Raw genomic sequence first — 17,287 nt, 5'->3', positions numbered from 1 at the left:
TTTTGGTACTGGGGATTGAACTTGGGTCCTTGGCTTGCAAGGCAGGCCACTGAACTGCTGAGCTAAATCCCCAGCCCCAGATTGGTTTTGATGTAACTGTGTGACTATGGAGGAAAAAGGGGACTAAAGGAGCCTCCATGTGCTCTATCCAGACTTCCCTGAATATTTCCTAGGTCTATTATTGGGCCCTAGTGAGTCCCACCTCTTACCTTGTGACACTTTTCACATTCCTGTTGGATCTGATACTCTTCCTGTTTCAGCATTTCCATTATTTCCTTTTCCTTGAGGCTACAGTCATATTCCTCCTGTAGCTGGATCTCCTCTTGCCTATTCTGGAGTAAAGCAACAGTTGAATCCAGTCAGCACATGAAAGCCTTATAAACAGTCCCTCTCACACTGGGTACAGAACTGGGACCCTTAAGCTATTGAACTTCCTCCTGTAACTAGCTTTAGCCTAATGGGAGATCCACAACCTATCTAATTTGGCCCCCTTTTTATCCCTCAGATGGTCCACACTTGAGATACTCAGGCCTCAATAATTCCTGCAAAGTGGATGAATCAGAAAACTCCAAAAGACAGCTCCAGGGTCCTGCCTTGGATTTCAAATTATTGCAAGAAAGCTGAGCCCTTGCCAAATAGACCCAACACACAAGCACACCTTTTCTTTTGCTGTAGCAATTTTTTTGTAATGATAAAGCCAGTGAGCCAGGTACTCTATTGGGTCACTGGGCTGAACCTTTGCCACCTCTGCCAATGCCTGGGGCAGGCTATTTCCAAAGCACCTTTTCAAGTAATCAGTTTCCATCTTGGGGACCTAGGAAATAGCAAAACAAGACAGTATTTTACAAATGTAATCTGAATTTTAAAATAGATGCATTATAACCAACTTTGATTTATTTCAGGATAATACAAATGTGTCTGGATTATTAGTTAGCATCCTGTCACTATGACAAGATACCAGAGATAATCACTGATACGTAGGAAACATTTACTTGGCTCATAGTTTCAGAGGTTTCAGTCCATGGTTGCTTGGCCTGTTCCTTTAGCCCATTGTAAAGCAAGACATTATGATGGGGAACATATGGAGGGCAGAGACACTGACCTCATGGTGGCTGGAAAACAGAGAGGAAAGGGTTAGTGTCTAACAATGACTTCAAGGACACACCCACAATGACTTAACTTTCATTCACTAAGCCTCACTTCTTAAAGGTTCAACAAGCTCCCAATATTGTCACAGGTTAGGGACTAAGTGTTTAGCACATGACCTTCAGGAAATATTCAACATCCAAACCATAACATTCTACCCCAGATCCCAAAGGTTCATGTCCATCTCACAATGTAACATGCATTTCATGAATCTTCAAGAGTCCCCAGTGTTAGCACTGCTCAAAAGTCAAAGTTCTAAGTGTTCTCTGAGAATCAGGGCAAACTTTAGCTGTGAACTCCTATAAAAATCAAAAGACCAAGTATTATGTTTAAATCTAAAGCATACTTCAAAAGTCTCATGTGCTTGAAAGGTGATGGGATCATGGGGCACTAAACTCATCAGTGGATTTATCCATTGATGAGTTATAGTTGAATGTGCTATGAGGAGGTGGGGCCTGGTTGGAGGTAGATCACTGGGAAGGATATATTCTGGCCCCTAGCTCCTCTTCTTTCTCCTTCTGCTTCCTGGGTACCAAGGGTTGAGCACCTTTTCCTTTGCCACGCCCCTCTGACATCCTGTTTCTGCCTTGGAGCCTGTAGACCATGGACTGAAAATGTGAACCAAAATAAATTTTTCCTCCATTAAATTGTGGGTTTTGGGTATCATGTTTCAGCAACAGGAAAGTGATTAAGATACTATGTTACATACTTCCAAGATACAATGGTACAGGATAGCCATTCCCATTTTTACAAGGGGGAAATCAGGCCAAGCAAGACTGAAACCCAACAGAGAAATAAATCCTGTAGTTCTATTCCCAGAATCTGGACCACACAATGGCCGATGTAAACTCCAAAGTGCTTGGGCAACTCTACGGCCTTGCTGGTTGAAGTCCCCACGGCCTACATGGCCTCTCTTTTGTGCTGGCTCTACTCATTGCATTCCACATATCTAGCATTTCTAACTTTCTTGGGCCTCTACTGTAGCTTCAGCTTCACTCTCATAGCTTCATGCACTGCCCTATAGGGGCTGCTTATAGGGACTCCAATTCCGCCACACATCTTGGCCTTCTACAAATTCCTTTTAAATCTTAATGAAAGTGTTCATGATCCTACAACTCTTGCAATCTGCCTGTCTGTAAAACTCATATCATCCTGTGGATGATACTACAGTCAGCTATCAGCTCAAGCAGTAGCTAGGTCTACCTGGACCATAGCTGTAGTGGCCTCTGAATGCCTGAATGGATGAACATAAGGAAACAAATACCTGGACAATTCCCTAGGTAGCCTTGTAATAGCAGATCATCAGGGTTTGAGCCTGATATAGAGGGGGCAGTCTTGCTAAGTCCTGAGATACCCTCAAAGCATCTTTCTTATTCTCCCTGTGCAAAGTACTTGGCTTTTCTTATAAGTGGCATTAAACTCTGTAGTGACTATCCTCTCCTTGGCCACAACTTTACTTAGGCTCATTTTACGGTAAAACTTCAAGTTTTTAAGTATTTCTGCTTTGCTTTTTGCTCCTGATTCTTAGTATAACTCTTACTAAAATCAGCCAGTAGGATACAGGTCACTGCCTCAGTTCTCTGCTGCTTGGAAGTTATCTCTGCCAGATAAACTAGTTCATCATCTTTGTGACTAATACAAAATCTCAGGGAATAGACAAAATGTAGACCAATTCTTTCCAGAATGTAACATGCCTGGTCTCTAATCCAATTCCCAATAAAGTTTCATTCCCATCCAACATCTCATGAGCCTGGGATTTACTCTTAGCATTCCTATCAGCATTCTGGTCTTCTGAGCCCTTATCAGAATTGTTCATCAATCTGTGCTTCCATCATCCCAAGTTTTTCTAGCCTCCTCCAAATGTTTATAAATTCCTCCTGCAAACCAGTTCAAAAGGCTTCTGAGCCATATCAAGGATAATCACAACAATGACCCTACTTCTTGGTATCAATTTTCTTTCTTAGTCAGCTTTCTATCACTGTGACAAATCAACTTAAAAGAGGAAAGATTTGTTTTTGGTTCATGGCTTCAGAGATTTCAGTCCATGGTTGGTGCCATTGCTTTGGACCTGTGATGAAGCCTTCAGCATGGTGGCAAATGTTGTGGAGTGAAGTTGCTCATGGTAGCTAAGAAGCTAAGAGAGAAATAGGAAGGAGCCAGGGTCCCACAGTCTCCTTCAAGAACACATCCCCAATGATTTAACGTAGTTCCACTAGAAATCACCTCTTAAAGGTCTCACTATCTCCTAATACTACCACAGGCTGGTGACCAAGCCTTTTCCCACATGGCCTTTGTGGAACATTTGAGCTCCAAACCACAGTACTGCCCTTGTCAACAGAACCAATGAATGAATACATACTTGCCAATAATGCCTATATTCAAATGAACTTTTTTCCAAGCTCTCCAGGTAGATTAGGTCAGACAATAGATCTCGGGTCATCAGGTGTGAGAGGAGTTTGATACATGGTGGTTAGGGGTGGCTAAGGCTTTTACCTTACCCACACATTTCTATCCTTGAGTAGGCAGAAAATGACTGAGCAGGTGTGGCCCGAAACATCCAGCAAGCTGTGCTATTGTGAGGTTGGAAACCATAGTCTATGACATAAATAAGAGTTTACTAGAGCCCACAGAAATGCTCTGGGGAAAAGAGAGAGGAAAATGTTGGGCCCTGTAGCCACTGTTAACAGAATAGTTCACTCTAGTGCTTAAGCAAGAAGCTACTTAGAAAGTGTTGGTGCCCCCAGATTTACTATTAATCAAATTTCAAGAGAGGGAGGTAATGTAGCCCATATTATGATGTTAAGTTAGGAGTGACAGTAACATAGAGTACCCCAGAACACAGACTCCAAGATCAAACAGACCAAGTTCCAGTCCTGGAAGCTGCCACTTACAGCTGTGTGACCTTCAGCAAGTTGCCCGGTCTCTCTGAGACTTGGTTTAATTACATGGAAAATAACTCATTAGATGAGGAAAAACCTGACTATGTACCTTATAACAATTAGATGATTGGTAGAAATGATAAACAACTGAAAGGCCCTTAGCTTGGCCCACAGTAAAATTTTAATGTTAGCTATTATGGTGAAAGATTTTGCCATGAAATGGCTTACTTAGCATGTGAGCTATTGCTGACCAACTCCAAATTCCTGAAGTTTACATATGTTAAACTCCCAGTGATTTTAGTGACTAACAGGCTTAGATGTAGCCTTAACATTTTCTGGAGGCATTTTTCAGTTTGTTCCCTCCCTGAACCTCTCTTCTTTATTTTTCCATTTAAAGAGTAAAAGACAGTTAGACATGAATAGAAAGAAAAAGCACGTATTTCCTGGCCATCACCACTTCAAGGCCTCAGAAGCCCTGATACAGTAGAAGCACTAAGAACCTACAAAAGTTATTCTACAAAGCCTTCACACCTAAAGCAATCAGAGTTTCTTAAAGAAATGATTGACTCCAGAGCTGGGGCAGGGAAAGTCTAATTCGCCTGGATCATTTTGTTGTGCCAGACAGTAGGAGAATTCCAAAAAATAGAATGGTTAGGTGCATAGGTGCCTACATAGGAGGCTGGTTGAATGTGGGGGCACTTTGGCCATTAAAATAAATAATGAGTGTAAAGAACTGTCAGTCTGAATAACAAAATTTCTCCAGCAATTAAGTTCATTTAAGAGTAGTATCACAATGGAAGAATGCATGGCATAGTAAACTATGTGTGCACTCAAGGAGGCTGAGGCAAGGGGAAAGTATTAAGGGAAACAGGAGGATTACATCAGATACTTTGAAATAACACTCTTTGGCTATCGTGAACAAAATGGGTAGCATTAGACCAAGATTAAATGGGGAGTTGTTGGGCAGATGTCCTCACTGAGGTTTGTCCTGTGAAAGTTGTTTTTTTAGTCATGCTCTTGTCACTAGGACAAAATGCCCAATACCCACAACTTAAAAGAAAAAGAGGTTTATTTTGGCTCATGGTTTCAGTCTGTACGTGATTGGCTACAAGGCAGAAACAGGATGGCAATAGGACATGGTGGAGGCAAAGCTGCTCAACCCATGAATACATACTTGCCAATAGCAGCAAGGAAGCAGAACAAGAAGGGGAGAACAAGGAAGGGAGATATAACCTTCCAGATCACGACTGCACAAACCTACCTCCAACCAGGCCCCATCTCCTAAAAGCACATTTAGCTACTTAACTCATCAATGGATGAATCTGCTGAATAGTATAGCACCCCCAATCCAATCATCTTCCAAACACATGAGACTTTTGAGGGACATTTTAGATCTAAACCATAACACTTGTGGTGGCCTCTGTGTGAAGCTGTGGTTCTGCTGGAATCTTGTGATAGTTCTTGTTACTAGGCATACATGGAGGAGATCTCATCCATCATAATCTCACAGCTTTATTAATGGATGGATTGTTAGGACTTGGCATGAGTGACCCCATTTTGATTATAACTTTCACAGATTATAATTTATAGAACATGATGCATATCCATGAATGCATGTGAGAATAAGTAAATAAAAGGAGGAAAGACAGAGTTCACATCCCTAGTTACTAAGGGAAATACAAAAATTTTAGTGGCAAGATCAGGCAAACACAACCTAAGCCAAGTGATCAAATTAGACATCACCAAAAGATGAACAAAGTGACATCACACACGCCCTGATGGAATCTCCATCTTATGGAATATAACCTTTCTGTCCAAATGTAAAATTGGATCTAAATGAAACATGAAACAAAGCCAAGCTGAGAAAGTCTGCAACTGACTTGTGAAAAAATATATAAGATGAAAGGAAGACTAGGCAGCCTGGTATTACTTGTGTATCTAGATGTTTCCCCACCAAAAGCCTCTGGTGGTCATAGCTGGGGCTTTGGGGAGGTGGCTGGATTTAGAATGTGTGATGCTGGAATTAAGGGTGTGGATAAGGAAGGCCCACCCTGGGTGTTGGTGTGGTAGCCTGGATGGGATAAAAAGGAAAGGTGGGCTGGTTGTTACTGCTGCTACTTATTGCCTTCTGCCTGCTATGCCATGGACTATTTCTCCTCTGCGATGCCCTTTTGCCATGCCATGCTGCCTGGGAGCCAGCCAGCTATGGACTGAACCTCTCTAAACTATGAGCCAAAATAAAACTTTCTTCCTTTATCCTTGGAGGTGGAGTATTCTATCTCAGCAACAAGAATAGTAACTGAGTCAGAGCCACTAAAGTACATTTAAAACACAATCCTAGATTGGATCTGGGTTAGAAAATAATTTTATAGAGAATATTGTTGGTAAAATTGGATATAATTAAATGCAAATTGTGGTTTATGATCAAGATTAACTTTTTTGATTTTGAGTAAGTGAAATCTAAGAGACTGTCCTTGTTCTTGGGATGAATAACAGCTCCCAAAGATGTCCATGTCCTAATACCTGAGACCTATAGATATGTTACCATAAACTGCAAAAGGGACTGTGAAGATGGGATTAAATTAAGGATGCTGAGATGAGATGTGGATTATCTAAGCAGATACACTGAAATCACAAGGGTCTTGATAAGAGGGACACATTAAGGTCAAACAGGGAAGGCAATGTGGAGACGGATCAGAGGGAGAAGAGGTATGTGACTCAAAGCCACCAGCCAAAGGTCACTTCCAGAAGTAGAAAAGGGCAAGTGGTCTTTACAAGGAACTGACCCTGTCTTTGGTTTTAGCCCTATAAGATTCATTTTGGATTTCTGACCTCAAGAACTACAATGTAGTTTACTAGTGTTTAAAGCACTAAATTCAGGGAAGGGGTAGAGGGTGGGGGTTTGGCTAAGCAGTCTCTGCCCATGTGGCCCTGTGGAATACAATGACCTTGATAAATAATCTTTCTGGTTTTTAATTCTCTTAAGTACTGGGGATTGAACCCAAGGCCTTCACACTGAGCTACATCTCTAGACCTTTTATTTTTTTGAGACAAGTTTTCATTAAATTGCAAAACCACCCAGGCTATACTCACACTGGCAATCCTCCTGCCTCAGTCTTGCAGAGTGCTGGGATTACAGTCCTGGGTTGCTCAATCTTCAGTCTTCTATACCCCTTTTACTTCATGACAACTTAACTTGTAGAAAGGGCAGATTCTCAGGTCTCATCCAGATCTAGATTCAGAATCTGCATTTTAGCACAATCCCTAAAGTGATTGGAAGGTACAGACCTGCTTTGCCTTTATTTCCAGAGCCCTCATTCCAGTGGACAGAATGATCAGTTTTGCATCTCCAGGACTTGTCCCTTCACTGATTTATTGGTTAGCTGCCAATGTAGCTTAGGTGTGACCAACCCCATCAACACAAAGCGCCTTCTCTAAATGGCATGTATCCAATCGCGATCCCAAGGAAACATGCAGAAGTGCAGCTGCTAAGATCTACTTCAAATTGTAAAAGCCACAGTGAGGCAGAGACTTGAAAGCCCAGAGAGGTAGGGGTCAAAGTTATGGTGCCTTTTACAGGCTACTCCTCACCACCTCGGGGCGCAAGGGTGAGCGAGGAGGGAAACACACTACTTTTTGGGCTTTCCCAAGCTCCCTGAGGGTCTGCTCACACAGGTCCTCCTTGATCTTGACCTTGTACGCAGCAGGCAGGGCAGGCTGTCTTTCTTTACCCGGTATCCCACGAGACACTCAGCCCATACTTCCTGCTTCCGCGAATTCAGCGTTGCCCACTCTGGGGCTCAGTACTCCACCAGCATTTATTGAAGTTTCTCCTGCTGGGCAATGCTTTATCTGTAAGCCGGAACAACTACAAGAGTAAAATGCACACAAGAGTCCGCTAGGACCCCTCGGAGGAGGGTTGGGGGCGCCAGAGTAGGCTCTGAAAAGTAGGCGGCCGAGGTCAGCAACACACAGCCATCCTTTCAACTCTCCCAGGGTGATCAAGCCTCCCGCCGGGCTCCACTGTTAGTTTCCGCGTCTCCCTCCCAGCTTCTACGCCGCGAGAACCACAGATCACCCGCCGAGCCCCGGCCCAGGAGCGCACCCCCTCCCAAGGCAGGCCCTGAGCTCACCTTTCGCAAGCAGCTTCTTCTACCGAACTCCGCTCCGCCCCCCGCCGCTTCTCGTTGCCTAGCACCAGGACGCAGCTCGCTGGGGGGAGTTGCGCATGCGTCGGGTGCGTGCTCCCTGAAGGACGGATCGCTTTCTCAGCGCTTCGCCAATTGCTTCCTCTGACACTGGCGGTTGTCATGGTTGGACCTTGAGCGTCGTGTAGGTCCTACCGGGGAGGCCGGGGGAGGGTTGGTTCACCCCTGGGATCTCGTTGGGCCGACCCCTCAGTGGCCGGCTCTCCTCCTCCTCTTCTTCAGTGTTCTTCTTCAGGTCGAGGACTCCGGCCTCTCGCACCCTTGGGGGTTAGGGAGCTGGGAAGACTGTTTGGAGGACCCAGATGGGAAACGCCCAGGTCCACGGCAGCCAAACAAAATACAGCATACTACTGGGCGCCGGTAACCCTAGCGACTCAGGAGGCGGAGGCTGGGGGATCGCTAAGTTTGAGGACACCTGGGTTATTTAGCAACTAGGCTTGTAGCTCAGTGCTAGAGCGCCCTTGGGTTTGATCCCTAGTACCTCAAAAACTGCATTCCTAGTAAATTTTCATTTCAGATAAAGGTATTACGTTTTAGTACAAATATAGAAGACAAAGTTATTCATTGTTTCTCTGAAGTGTAAATTTAACTGAATGTGCTGTGGTTTTGTTATATCTGGCGCCCATGCCTGGGCTCTCTTGTGGCAGCGTGATCAGGCCAACTCAGCTGGGACTGGAAGGAGCTTTGCTTGTGGGGAGCCAAGATGACTAAACTGGTGTATATGAAAAACAGCACTAGTCTCTAATCTCAGTACTAGGAGGCTGAGCCAGGAGGATCATAAGTTTGAGCACAGCCTGGGCAATTTAGAGGTAGCAAGACCTTGTCTCAAAATAAAAAAATAAAGGAAGGGCAGGGATGTAGCTCAGTGTGAAGGTCTTGAGTTCAATCTCCAGTACTAAACCACCACTACCATAATAGGAGGAGTGAATACTGTCAACTTTTCATGGAAAGATGTTAATGAGATGGTTGAGTACCCTCACCCAGGTGTCACTGATAATCCAAGACAGACATCAAGTACCCCCAAATTCAAGACAGGCATCAAGTTGCCGGACACTTAGGCTAGAGGTTTTCTTTGGGGGACCACTTCCTTTCCCAAGTTTGTTCTCTGGAGCAGCAGAAGGAACTGCTTCCTTTTTCATGTTACCACAAACGACGATGATATGTCCTTGCAGCATTTTTTGTCTTTTTTTTTTTGAAAATTTTTTTCTTTTTATTGAGTTTATTGGTACAATCTAGGTATACAATACAATTACATTCATCATTGGGATTCTGTACCTTTACATAATAGGTCTTGATTCTCATTTTTCCCCCTTGTCCCTGCCCTCCCTTCACCCCCTCCTCCGCTCTCCATTTACAAACACTTTATTTCCATTTTTTCAGTTTCTCATATATTTTTTTCCTCTCCCTTATTACCTTTCCCCCACCCTTCCCACTTTCCTTACACCTTTAGCCCTTTACTTCCTATTTCACATTATTAATTGTCTCATTAGGATCCTGTGTACTATTATAGTTTTTCACACCAAAGAAACTATTCGATATTTCAGTTAAAGAAATCTCTGTATGAACATTAAAAATAGGGAATCCTAAAATAAAACTAAAAAGGAAAGTAAAAGAGAAAAGGCAATGATGTAACATTAAAATAATCCTTAATTCTGGAGATGAAAATGGTCCCTGAACATATTTAAATTGCTTCTCCCTCTTATGGTCTTATCTTATTCTTTTTTCATTATTTAGAGAATACTTTATTAGTTTCTGTAATCAAACCCATGTAGATATGACCTTACATATTTAGTATGATGCGTTACCCCTGTACACATGGAAAAAAATAAAACATAAAAATAAAAATAAATTAACATTTCTAGACCAGCATGGTTGTCCATTTCTGTACAATGCCAAGTCAACACAGTAAATTGGGATGACTTTTTCCAAAGTTGGCAGCACCGTTACAGTTTCCCAAAATTCAATTTATATATATATATGTATATATATACATATATATATAAAGACTAATAATAGTATGTTATGCATCGATAGCAGCAACAGCTTTTCCAGGTTCTGCAGTCATCTGAACAAAATTATAGACATTTAGCACATTCCATTAAAAAGAAAAACAAAGAAAAGAATAATATCCAGACAATAGCAAAGTTGTGTTGCTGTTGTGTTAACTGGCACCATTTTTTCTATTAGCCTCTTAATCATCACCTGGAAAGAGAACATTCTAGAGTAATATCATTAAATGTAGCTCTGATAAAGCATGGTCCCTACTATGTATCATAAAGCAGGTACTAGATATTTTACATTCATAGAGGTATGATACAGTACCATCCTACATCAATAATACTAGATTCAGTTTTGGTTTGAAGTTTTACTTTGTCTGCAAATAAAATTGCTACCCCTGTTTTTTCTGGGCTCCTGTCACATGGATAATTGTTTTCTATCTTTTCACTTTCAGGCTATGGGCTTCTTTTTGCACTAGGTGTATTTCTTGTATACAACATATTGTTGGATTTTGCTTCTTATTCCATTTTGCCAGTCTATTTCTCTTGATTGGTGAGTTGAGGCCATTGACATTGCTGGTTATAACTGATATGTACTGACTTATTATTGACATGTTATTGGCCTTTTGTTGACTCTTTTTACTTTTTCACCTTCTCCTTTTAATTTCTTGCCTTGCCTATTTGATTTGCTCTGTTGGGCCTCATGGTGTTGTTGCCTTCATTGTCTTTTTCTAGGATCTTGTTTAGAATTGCTTGTAGTGCTGGTTTGGTATTCATGTAGTTTCTCAGGTGTTCTTTGTCGTGGAAGTGTCTTATTTCCCCATCCATTTTGAAAGAGAGTTTTGCTGGATACATCAGTCTAGGTTGGAGGTTGTTCTCTTTTAGTACTTGAAATATCTCATTCCAGGCTCTCCTTGCCCCAAGGGTTTGTGTTGAAAAGTCTGCTGTGATTCTGATGGGCTTTCCTTTGTATGTGATTTGTTTCTTTTCTCTTACTGCTTGTAGTATTTTGTTCTTCTGTTGGGTTTCTGGGATCTTGATTATTATATGTCTAGGTGTAGATTTTTTTTGATTGTAGCTAGTTGGGGTCCTATATGCCTCAGTTATCTGAATGTCAAATTCTTCCCCTCTGTTTGGGAAGTTTTCTGTCATTAATTCTGCGAACAGCTTTTTAAAGTCATTTGTATTTTCTCCTGCTACTTCATGTATTCCTATCAGTCTTATGTTATTCTTCTTTGCATCATCTAGGAGTTGTTGGATCGATTTCTCATGATCTCTTACTGTTTTTAAGAGACCTCTCTTTTCATGGTCACTGACTGCAATCTTATCTTCTATATCTGAGAGCCTATCTTCGCATTCTTTTATTCTGTTGCGTACACTTTCAATAGAGTGTTTAATCTCCTGGATATCTGTTTGAATCTGTTTTATGGATTCCATTTCTTTCCTATGTTGGGCGTTTATTTTTTCCATTTCTTTCTTATGCTGGGCCTTCATGGCTTCTATCATGGTCCTGAGCTCATCTATTTTTTTGTCAGTTTCTGCTCTAGAGTCTTGAATCATGACTTCCATTTTGCTCACTATCTCTATGGTTATCTGGGAAATTATTTCTGCTTTGAATTTTTCCAGAGCCTGATTGATCTGTTTTGTTACTTCCTGTGCTTTGAGTTCAGGGTGTCCTGGTGGTTCACTATCGGCCTTTTCATCCTCATTTGCCCTACTGTTTGCTATTGGTAAACTGGAAGTCTGTCCTTGTGTCTTGCTTAAGTGTTTTCTCATTTTAATTTTTGTTGTCAGACTGTCCTTGGTTTACTCTCTGGATTATCACCCAAATCTTCCTGATATAGTTGCACCCTACCTTCTGTGTCTCTAACGCCCCACAGACATTCTCATCTTCATAACATCAGAGAAAACAGCTCATCAAATCAACGGCAATGCTTTACCCCAATTGATAAAATCAGCAACACATTAAGATCAAGCACAACTTGGACACTGACCACCTGTGGTAGTCACTAGTCTATCACCCTTAAATCATTTGAATTAAATTGAAATCAAGAGGCAGTCCAGAACATGTCTGCAGTGAACAAAATTTTCAATATGGTATATTTACCATTTAATGGCTCAGACAGAGCGAGGATGCAAGACCCCTGATCTCAGTTAGCTGATGGCTGAACCCCCTGATGCTGACTAACCTTGGGCTGCAAGGCCCAGATTGAGTTCCCTATCCTTCTGAATGGTTGAACTCCGAAATGTTCTATTACATGTTTCCCACGCCCTTTCTTTAAAGATGTTCAAAGTTGGGAACTCAGAAAAATACCCTTGATGACCGCTTCTGTCTTTGCAGAGTGGGTCCAAAGACTGGCACAGTCAGGAGGTCTGAGAGTGCTGGCGGGGGCTTATGGGGGTTCAGGGGCCCACGCGCGCCTACCTTCCCAGTGCTTGAGCGATGGCTGCTGGGTCTGGAGCAGGTGTCGTTCTCCTTCCTGCAGTGGATCGGGGCCCAGGCTGCCTCCCGGCGCTTGAGTGATGGCGCTCAGCATTTTTTGTCTTTAAAAGATGCTCCAAGGAAAAGTCTTCCAAAGCCAGGAGCAAGAATGCTTTTCTTTGTTTGGTTAAGGTGCCAATGCCAACTTGACAGGAAGTTAGATCATTTGTGCCATTGTCCTCAGCTGTTGGAGTCATTAGGGTACCTTTATGTGCCCACACATACACTTTCCTTTCCCGGCTGCTGGCATGGATACAGAGGTGGTATAGATGAGTTCTGCACTGTCCTTTCCTACCTGCACTCTGTGTCCTAGGGGCCACTTTCATTGGAGAGTCCACATTCTCTTTATGTCTGCACACAAGTCTGTGTGGTGTGCCTCACTAATCTTCTCTTCATGAACCTCCAGCTGCTGCTGCAGTTTGACTGTGGTAAATAACAGTGCAAATTACCATACACATATGTCATTTCATATGGTTCTAAGTGTATTTTTGAGAGAAGGGTTAAGAAGTCAGATTGGTGAATCAAAGGGCAAATAGGTATGGGATTTTCTTGATTTTGCCAAATTCCCTTCCAAAGAGGTTGTACCAGGTTATTGTCCCATCACCATCACATGGTGAAGAGCAGCATGGGGGCCCAACATGTTGGTTTTTCTGAAATCTTAAGCAAAATTCTGGGTGCATTTTGTTCTGGGACTCATCCAGACCCTGACATTCGGTTCCCTGTAGCTGCCGAAACTCTTCCTTCTTTTTGCCTTGCGAATTTTGTTCCTTCACTCTGAGGACAAGAATTCCCTGACTTGGTTAGATTCTGCAGTTGTCTGCTCTTATAGCACTTATTTCTATTTTAATTTTACATTATTGATTTGAATATGTGATTAATATGCCTTCCTTTTTCACTGGAAGCTCCATGCAGGCAGAGACTGCCTTTATTTGAGTTCAGGGTGGTATAACAAGTAACTAAAGACTGTGTGGCCTTAACATGGATTTATTTCCCACAGTTTTGGGGCTGGGAAGGCTGAGATATTAGCATGTGTGGTATCTGTTAAGAGATTACTTCCTAGTTTTCACATATCCCATGTGGAGGAAAGCAGGAGGAACCTCTTTGTCTCTTTATATAAGGGCACTAATCCCATTTGTGAAGACTCCACCCTCATGACCTACTTAGCCCCCAAAGACCCTGAGCCTAATGCCATCACAGTGGGGGGTTAAGATTTTAAAATATGAATGGGGGTGCACAAACATGCAGTCAGTAAGAGTTTTATGTTCCCAGTAACCTATCTGTTGTGGTACCTGACATAGGTACCCAGTTTATATTTGTTACAAATTGAAACATTGCATCAGAAACTCAGAAGAGTCTGGATTTCATGAAATGTTAAGGATAACTTGAAGGTGATCAGCTTTTTTTATTTTTCAAAGAATATGAGATAAAGTTGTTACATTTTTTTCAAAAAATCTGGTCTAAGATTATTGCTGTTTATAACTGCAAAAGACAAGGACATTAACTGGGAAAGTGTAGAAACTCACTCGATGCCACTATGGATAGACAGCTGTGTTGACCCTGTGATTAAAACACTCAGCAAGGAAATAGGGGCGCTGGTATCCTGGAGGGAGAACAAGCATGGGCATACACACACAGACAGACAGACAGACACTCACACACACACACACACACACACACAATTCTCAATTAGGGAGACATGGACTCAGAAAAGGAGAAATGGTCTGTGTATTGCAGGTAAGGAATATTTTCCAATTTGAGAGAGAGGGCAGAGTCATCATGATCTGTGAGAAAAGCAGAGTTGGCCAAGTGCAAGGTATAATCAGCAGAATGATGGGATGTGCTGTGGGATGGGAGTGACAGGGTGTGCTGGGGACAGGAAAGAAGGCTGCAGGTGAATCTGAAAAGGAACTGGGGCCAGACACTGAGCAGCCTCATAGATTGTTCTGTAGCAGCTGAATTTTTATTCTCTGACCTTGGAAATGTATGGATTTTTAAACAGAGGCAGACTATAGAGCTGGTTTGTAAATATGATTTATATAGCTTAGGAGGAACAGCTTAGTAGAATCCTTAGGACAGGGATCCAAAATCAAGGGCTACATCCAAACCCTATCTGCTTCATCTGCCAGCTGTATGTTCTGCTCTGTTCACTCAGGCTCTTTGTGCCTGAATCTTCTCATCGACACAGTAGGGACCATGGTACCTGGTTCATCAGGTGTGTTGTGAACATTAAATGACATAAGCACTGCTTGGCACTAAGTCATCTTGCAGTCCATAATGACAGTGTCCCTTTCTCTCTTGAACTGGACCTATGAGTCCTTCTGGATTTTGAAACTGTTTTAGTTGTAATCACTTCCAAGAAGCCCTTTTGGAAACTGAAGTTTCCTGGGCCAACTTGCTTGTGCCATGACTGGTAGTGCTTTGTTGGTCTCAATGGACTTTACTTAGGTCTTACTTAAAAACTTCCTGAACTAATGCAAAATGGTTATTTTTATATTTTATTTAGAAGTTAGAAATGGAGTCTGCCTATCTTCAAAAGCACCTTGGGACATGTCTAATTCAGGGTCTTGCAGAAGTGGCAAGAGTTCACCCTGTGGATCCAATAGAATATTTAGCTTTGTGGATTTACAATTATAAGGAGAATGCTACTATGGAACAGCTGGTAAGTATGATTTCCTTTTAGGAAATCAGAAGAAAATATTAGTTTAACATATTTGCCTTGTTTTTAAAAGTTCTATATCTTTTATTTCTATTATAAAAATGTTTGTTTTACAAAAACTTAAATAACATAAAAAGTAAAAATGTGGAAAAAAGTCAGAGAAGACTTCTATTGTCCTATTTAGGAATTTTCTTCTATGTGTAGTCTTTTTCCTACACATTTATAGTATTCCTTTTCATATGCTTGTTAGTCATACTGAAAGTATACTTTTGATTTTGTGCTCTGTCTTCAGATAAAATATGTTATTTCCCTAAATGATTGTGTAATATCCAAATGGATAGACTAATGTGAATGAATTGTAGTCCATAATTTGCTTTTCCTATTGTTAGAGATTAAGATATTTTTCAGGTTGTGTTCACGTATGGTTTGGTCTCTGATGGGCCATGTGCTATTATTTTTAAACAATGCTAGAGGCAGAAGGAAATGGCCCAGTTGGAGCATGAAAGAGCATTAGCACTGGTGGAGCAGGAATTGCAGGAGAAGCTCAGAGCTGAAGAGCTCTTGTTTCAGCAGGTGAGGCATGGAAGGGAGGGCTTAGGGGACCCAGGAATTAGTGGTACCAGCCTCAGTGCATGCAGCCCAAAGGCTGAAAACTCCCCAGCTCTGAAAACTTAAATAGGGCTTTGTCCTCTCCTCATCTTTATGTACACAGGCAGCTTCTTTGCTGCAGAAGCATCTGGGATGGGGTAAGAGGGGTAAGTGTCCTGTGACAGAAGCCCAGGGGAGAGGGTGTTCAGTGGGGTCGAGTGTTCAACCTTATCTGCTGCTGAACTCAGAAGAGCTCATTCAAGGCCACTGGTCATCTTGGCAGGAGCAGTGGTCGGGGTGTTGGTGGGGGTAAAGCAGGAGAGATGGTGAATGAGCAGAAAGAAGACTTTGAGGAGGAAAAGGAGATGTTGTTTCTGTTTCTTAGAAGAGGTAGACTATTGGGATGTTCTGTAAAATATGGCTTTCATGGCTTAGGAGGAGCATTTTAATAGTCAATAGGGTGAGGCTCTGAAATCAACAAAAGGGTCCCGACCTTATCTCCTTTGGGTTGGGTTGAGAAACACAAATAAGGGGCAGTGGGTGACATTGGGAAATAGAGAAGATAATTCATAAAATCAAATTTTCACAGACACAGAGTAAATGAAGTCTAGGCATAGGTTAGGCAGGTGGGAGGTGGCAGGGCCTTTGTTTGGTTGCAACTGAGGAATGGAGGAGAGGATTTGAATGTGTAGGTTTCATGGCACAAACTTGTTGCTAGCTTCCTTAGGAATCAGGAATCCTGAAGTCTGCAAGTATGGGTGTGAGGTAAGCGGTGAAGATTTGCAGTGGTGGTTTTGGGTAGTGGAAGGGAAAGTTGACCAAAACATTTTAGGTTGAACATCTATAACTCAAGAAAAACCCTAAATCCAAAATTCTCCACAGTCTGAAATGTTTTAGGTGTTAGCATGAAACAAGTAGAAAATTCTTTATCATTAAACTTTGTTTCATACACAAAATTATTAAAATATTATATAAATTGCCTTCAGGCTAAGTAAAGAATATGTGAAACACACTAGACTTTACTCTTTTTTTTTTTCAAACTGGGGATTAAATTCTGGACCTTGCACTTACAAGAACCACTGAGCTAAATCTCTAACTCTAGACTTAATTCTTATTGTGCAAAATTTCACATTTACACTTGGGTTCCATCCCCAGGACACCTTATCATGTACATGCAAATACCTCCTTTCCTCCCAAATCCCATATCTGAAATTCTTCTGGTCCCAAGCATTTTGGATAAAGGATGCTCAACTTTTACTTGGTAGCAACTGGAGATCAAGCACTCAGTGTCTGGTTTGGTTGTGTGTGTGTGTGTGTGTGTGTGTGTGTGT

The 17,287-nt window shown here is 41.9% G+C and overlaps 2 protein-coding genes across 13 annotated transcripts in view; one reads left to right on the top strand and one right to left on the bottom strand.

The window, feature by feature from the left end:
• The window catches only part of Dydc2 (DPY30 domain containing 2), a 13,145-nt gene extending 4,624 nt beyond the window's left edge, over nucleotides 1–8,521 (bottom strand). Inside the window, exons 1-6 of one of the 9 annotated variants that reach the window (XM_010629548.3) lie at nucleotides 8,159–8,521; nucleotides 7,697–7,893; nucleotides 7,119–7,257; nucleotides 993–1,112; nucleotides 659–814; nucleotides 210–332 (exon numbers count right to left, since the gene is read on the bottom strand). In XM_010629548.3, the coding sequence (XP_010627850.1) occupies nucleotides 210–332; nucleotides 659–814; nucleotides 993–1,001 (288 nt within the window). In that variant the 5' untranslated portion in view covers nucleotides 1,002–1,112; nucleotides 7,119–7,257; nucleotides 7,697–7,893; nucleotides 8,159–8,521. Of the gene's footprint in view, nucleotides 1–209; nucleotides 333–658; nucleotides 815–992; nucleotides 1,113–3,505; nucleotides 4,134–7,118; nucleotides 7,258–7,696; nucleotides 7,894–8,158 lie in introns of those variants that run through there. The other 8 variants (XM_010629549.3, XM_010629550.3, XM_010629552.3 and 5 more) reach the window with 8 other exon arrangements.
• Dydc1 (DPY30 domain containing 1) overlaps nucleotides 8,284–17,287 on the top strand; it is a 21,191-nt gene continuing 12,187 nt past the window's right edge. For all 4 annotated transcript variants that reach the window (XR_781270.2, XM_019208230.1, XM_010629546.2 and 1 more), the window contains exons 1-3: nucleotides 8,284–8,357; nucleotides 15,216–15,371; nucleotides 15,840–15,941. Coding sequence is in view for 3 of the 4 variants with exons in the window: in XM_019208230.1 (XP_019063775.1) it covers nucleotides 15,225–15,371; nucleotides 15,840–15,941 (249 nt within the window). In the remaining variant the exon portion in view is untranslated. The remainder of the gene's footprint in view (nucleotides 8,358–15,215; nucleotides 15,372–15,839; nucleotides 15,942–17,287) is intronic.

The sequence above is a fragment of the Fukomys damarensis genome, unplaced genomic scaffold (assembly GCF_012274545.1).
Source record: "Fukomys damarensis isolate Sample0158 unplaced genomic scaffold, DMR_v1.0_HiC HiC_scaffold_1, whole genome shotgun sequence".
NCBI classification, from domain to species: Eukaryota; Metazoa; Chordata; class Mammalia; order Rodentia; family Bathyergidae; genus Fukomys; species Fukomys damarensis.
Note: the sequence above shows the minus strand (reverse complement) of the source record. Positions and strands in the feature narration are given on the sequence as shown.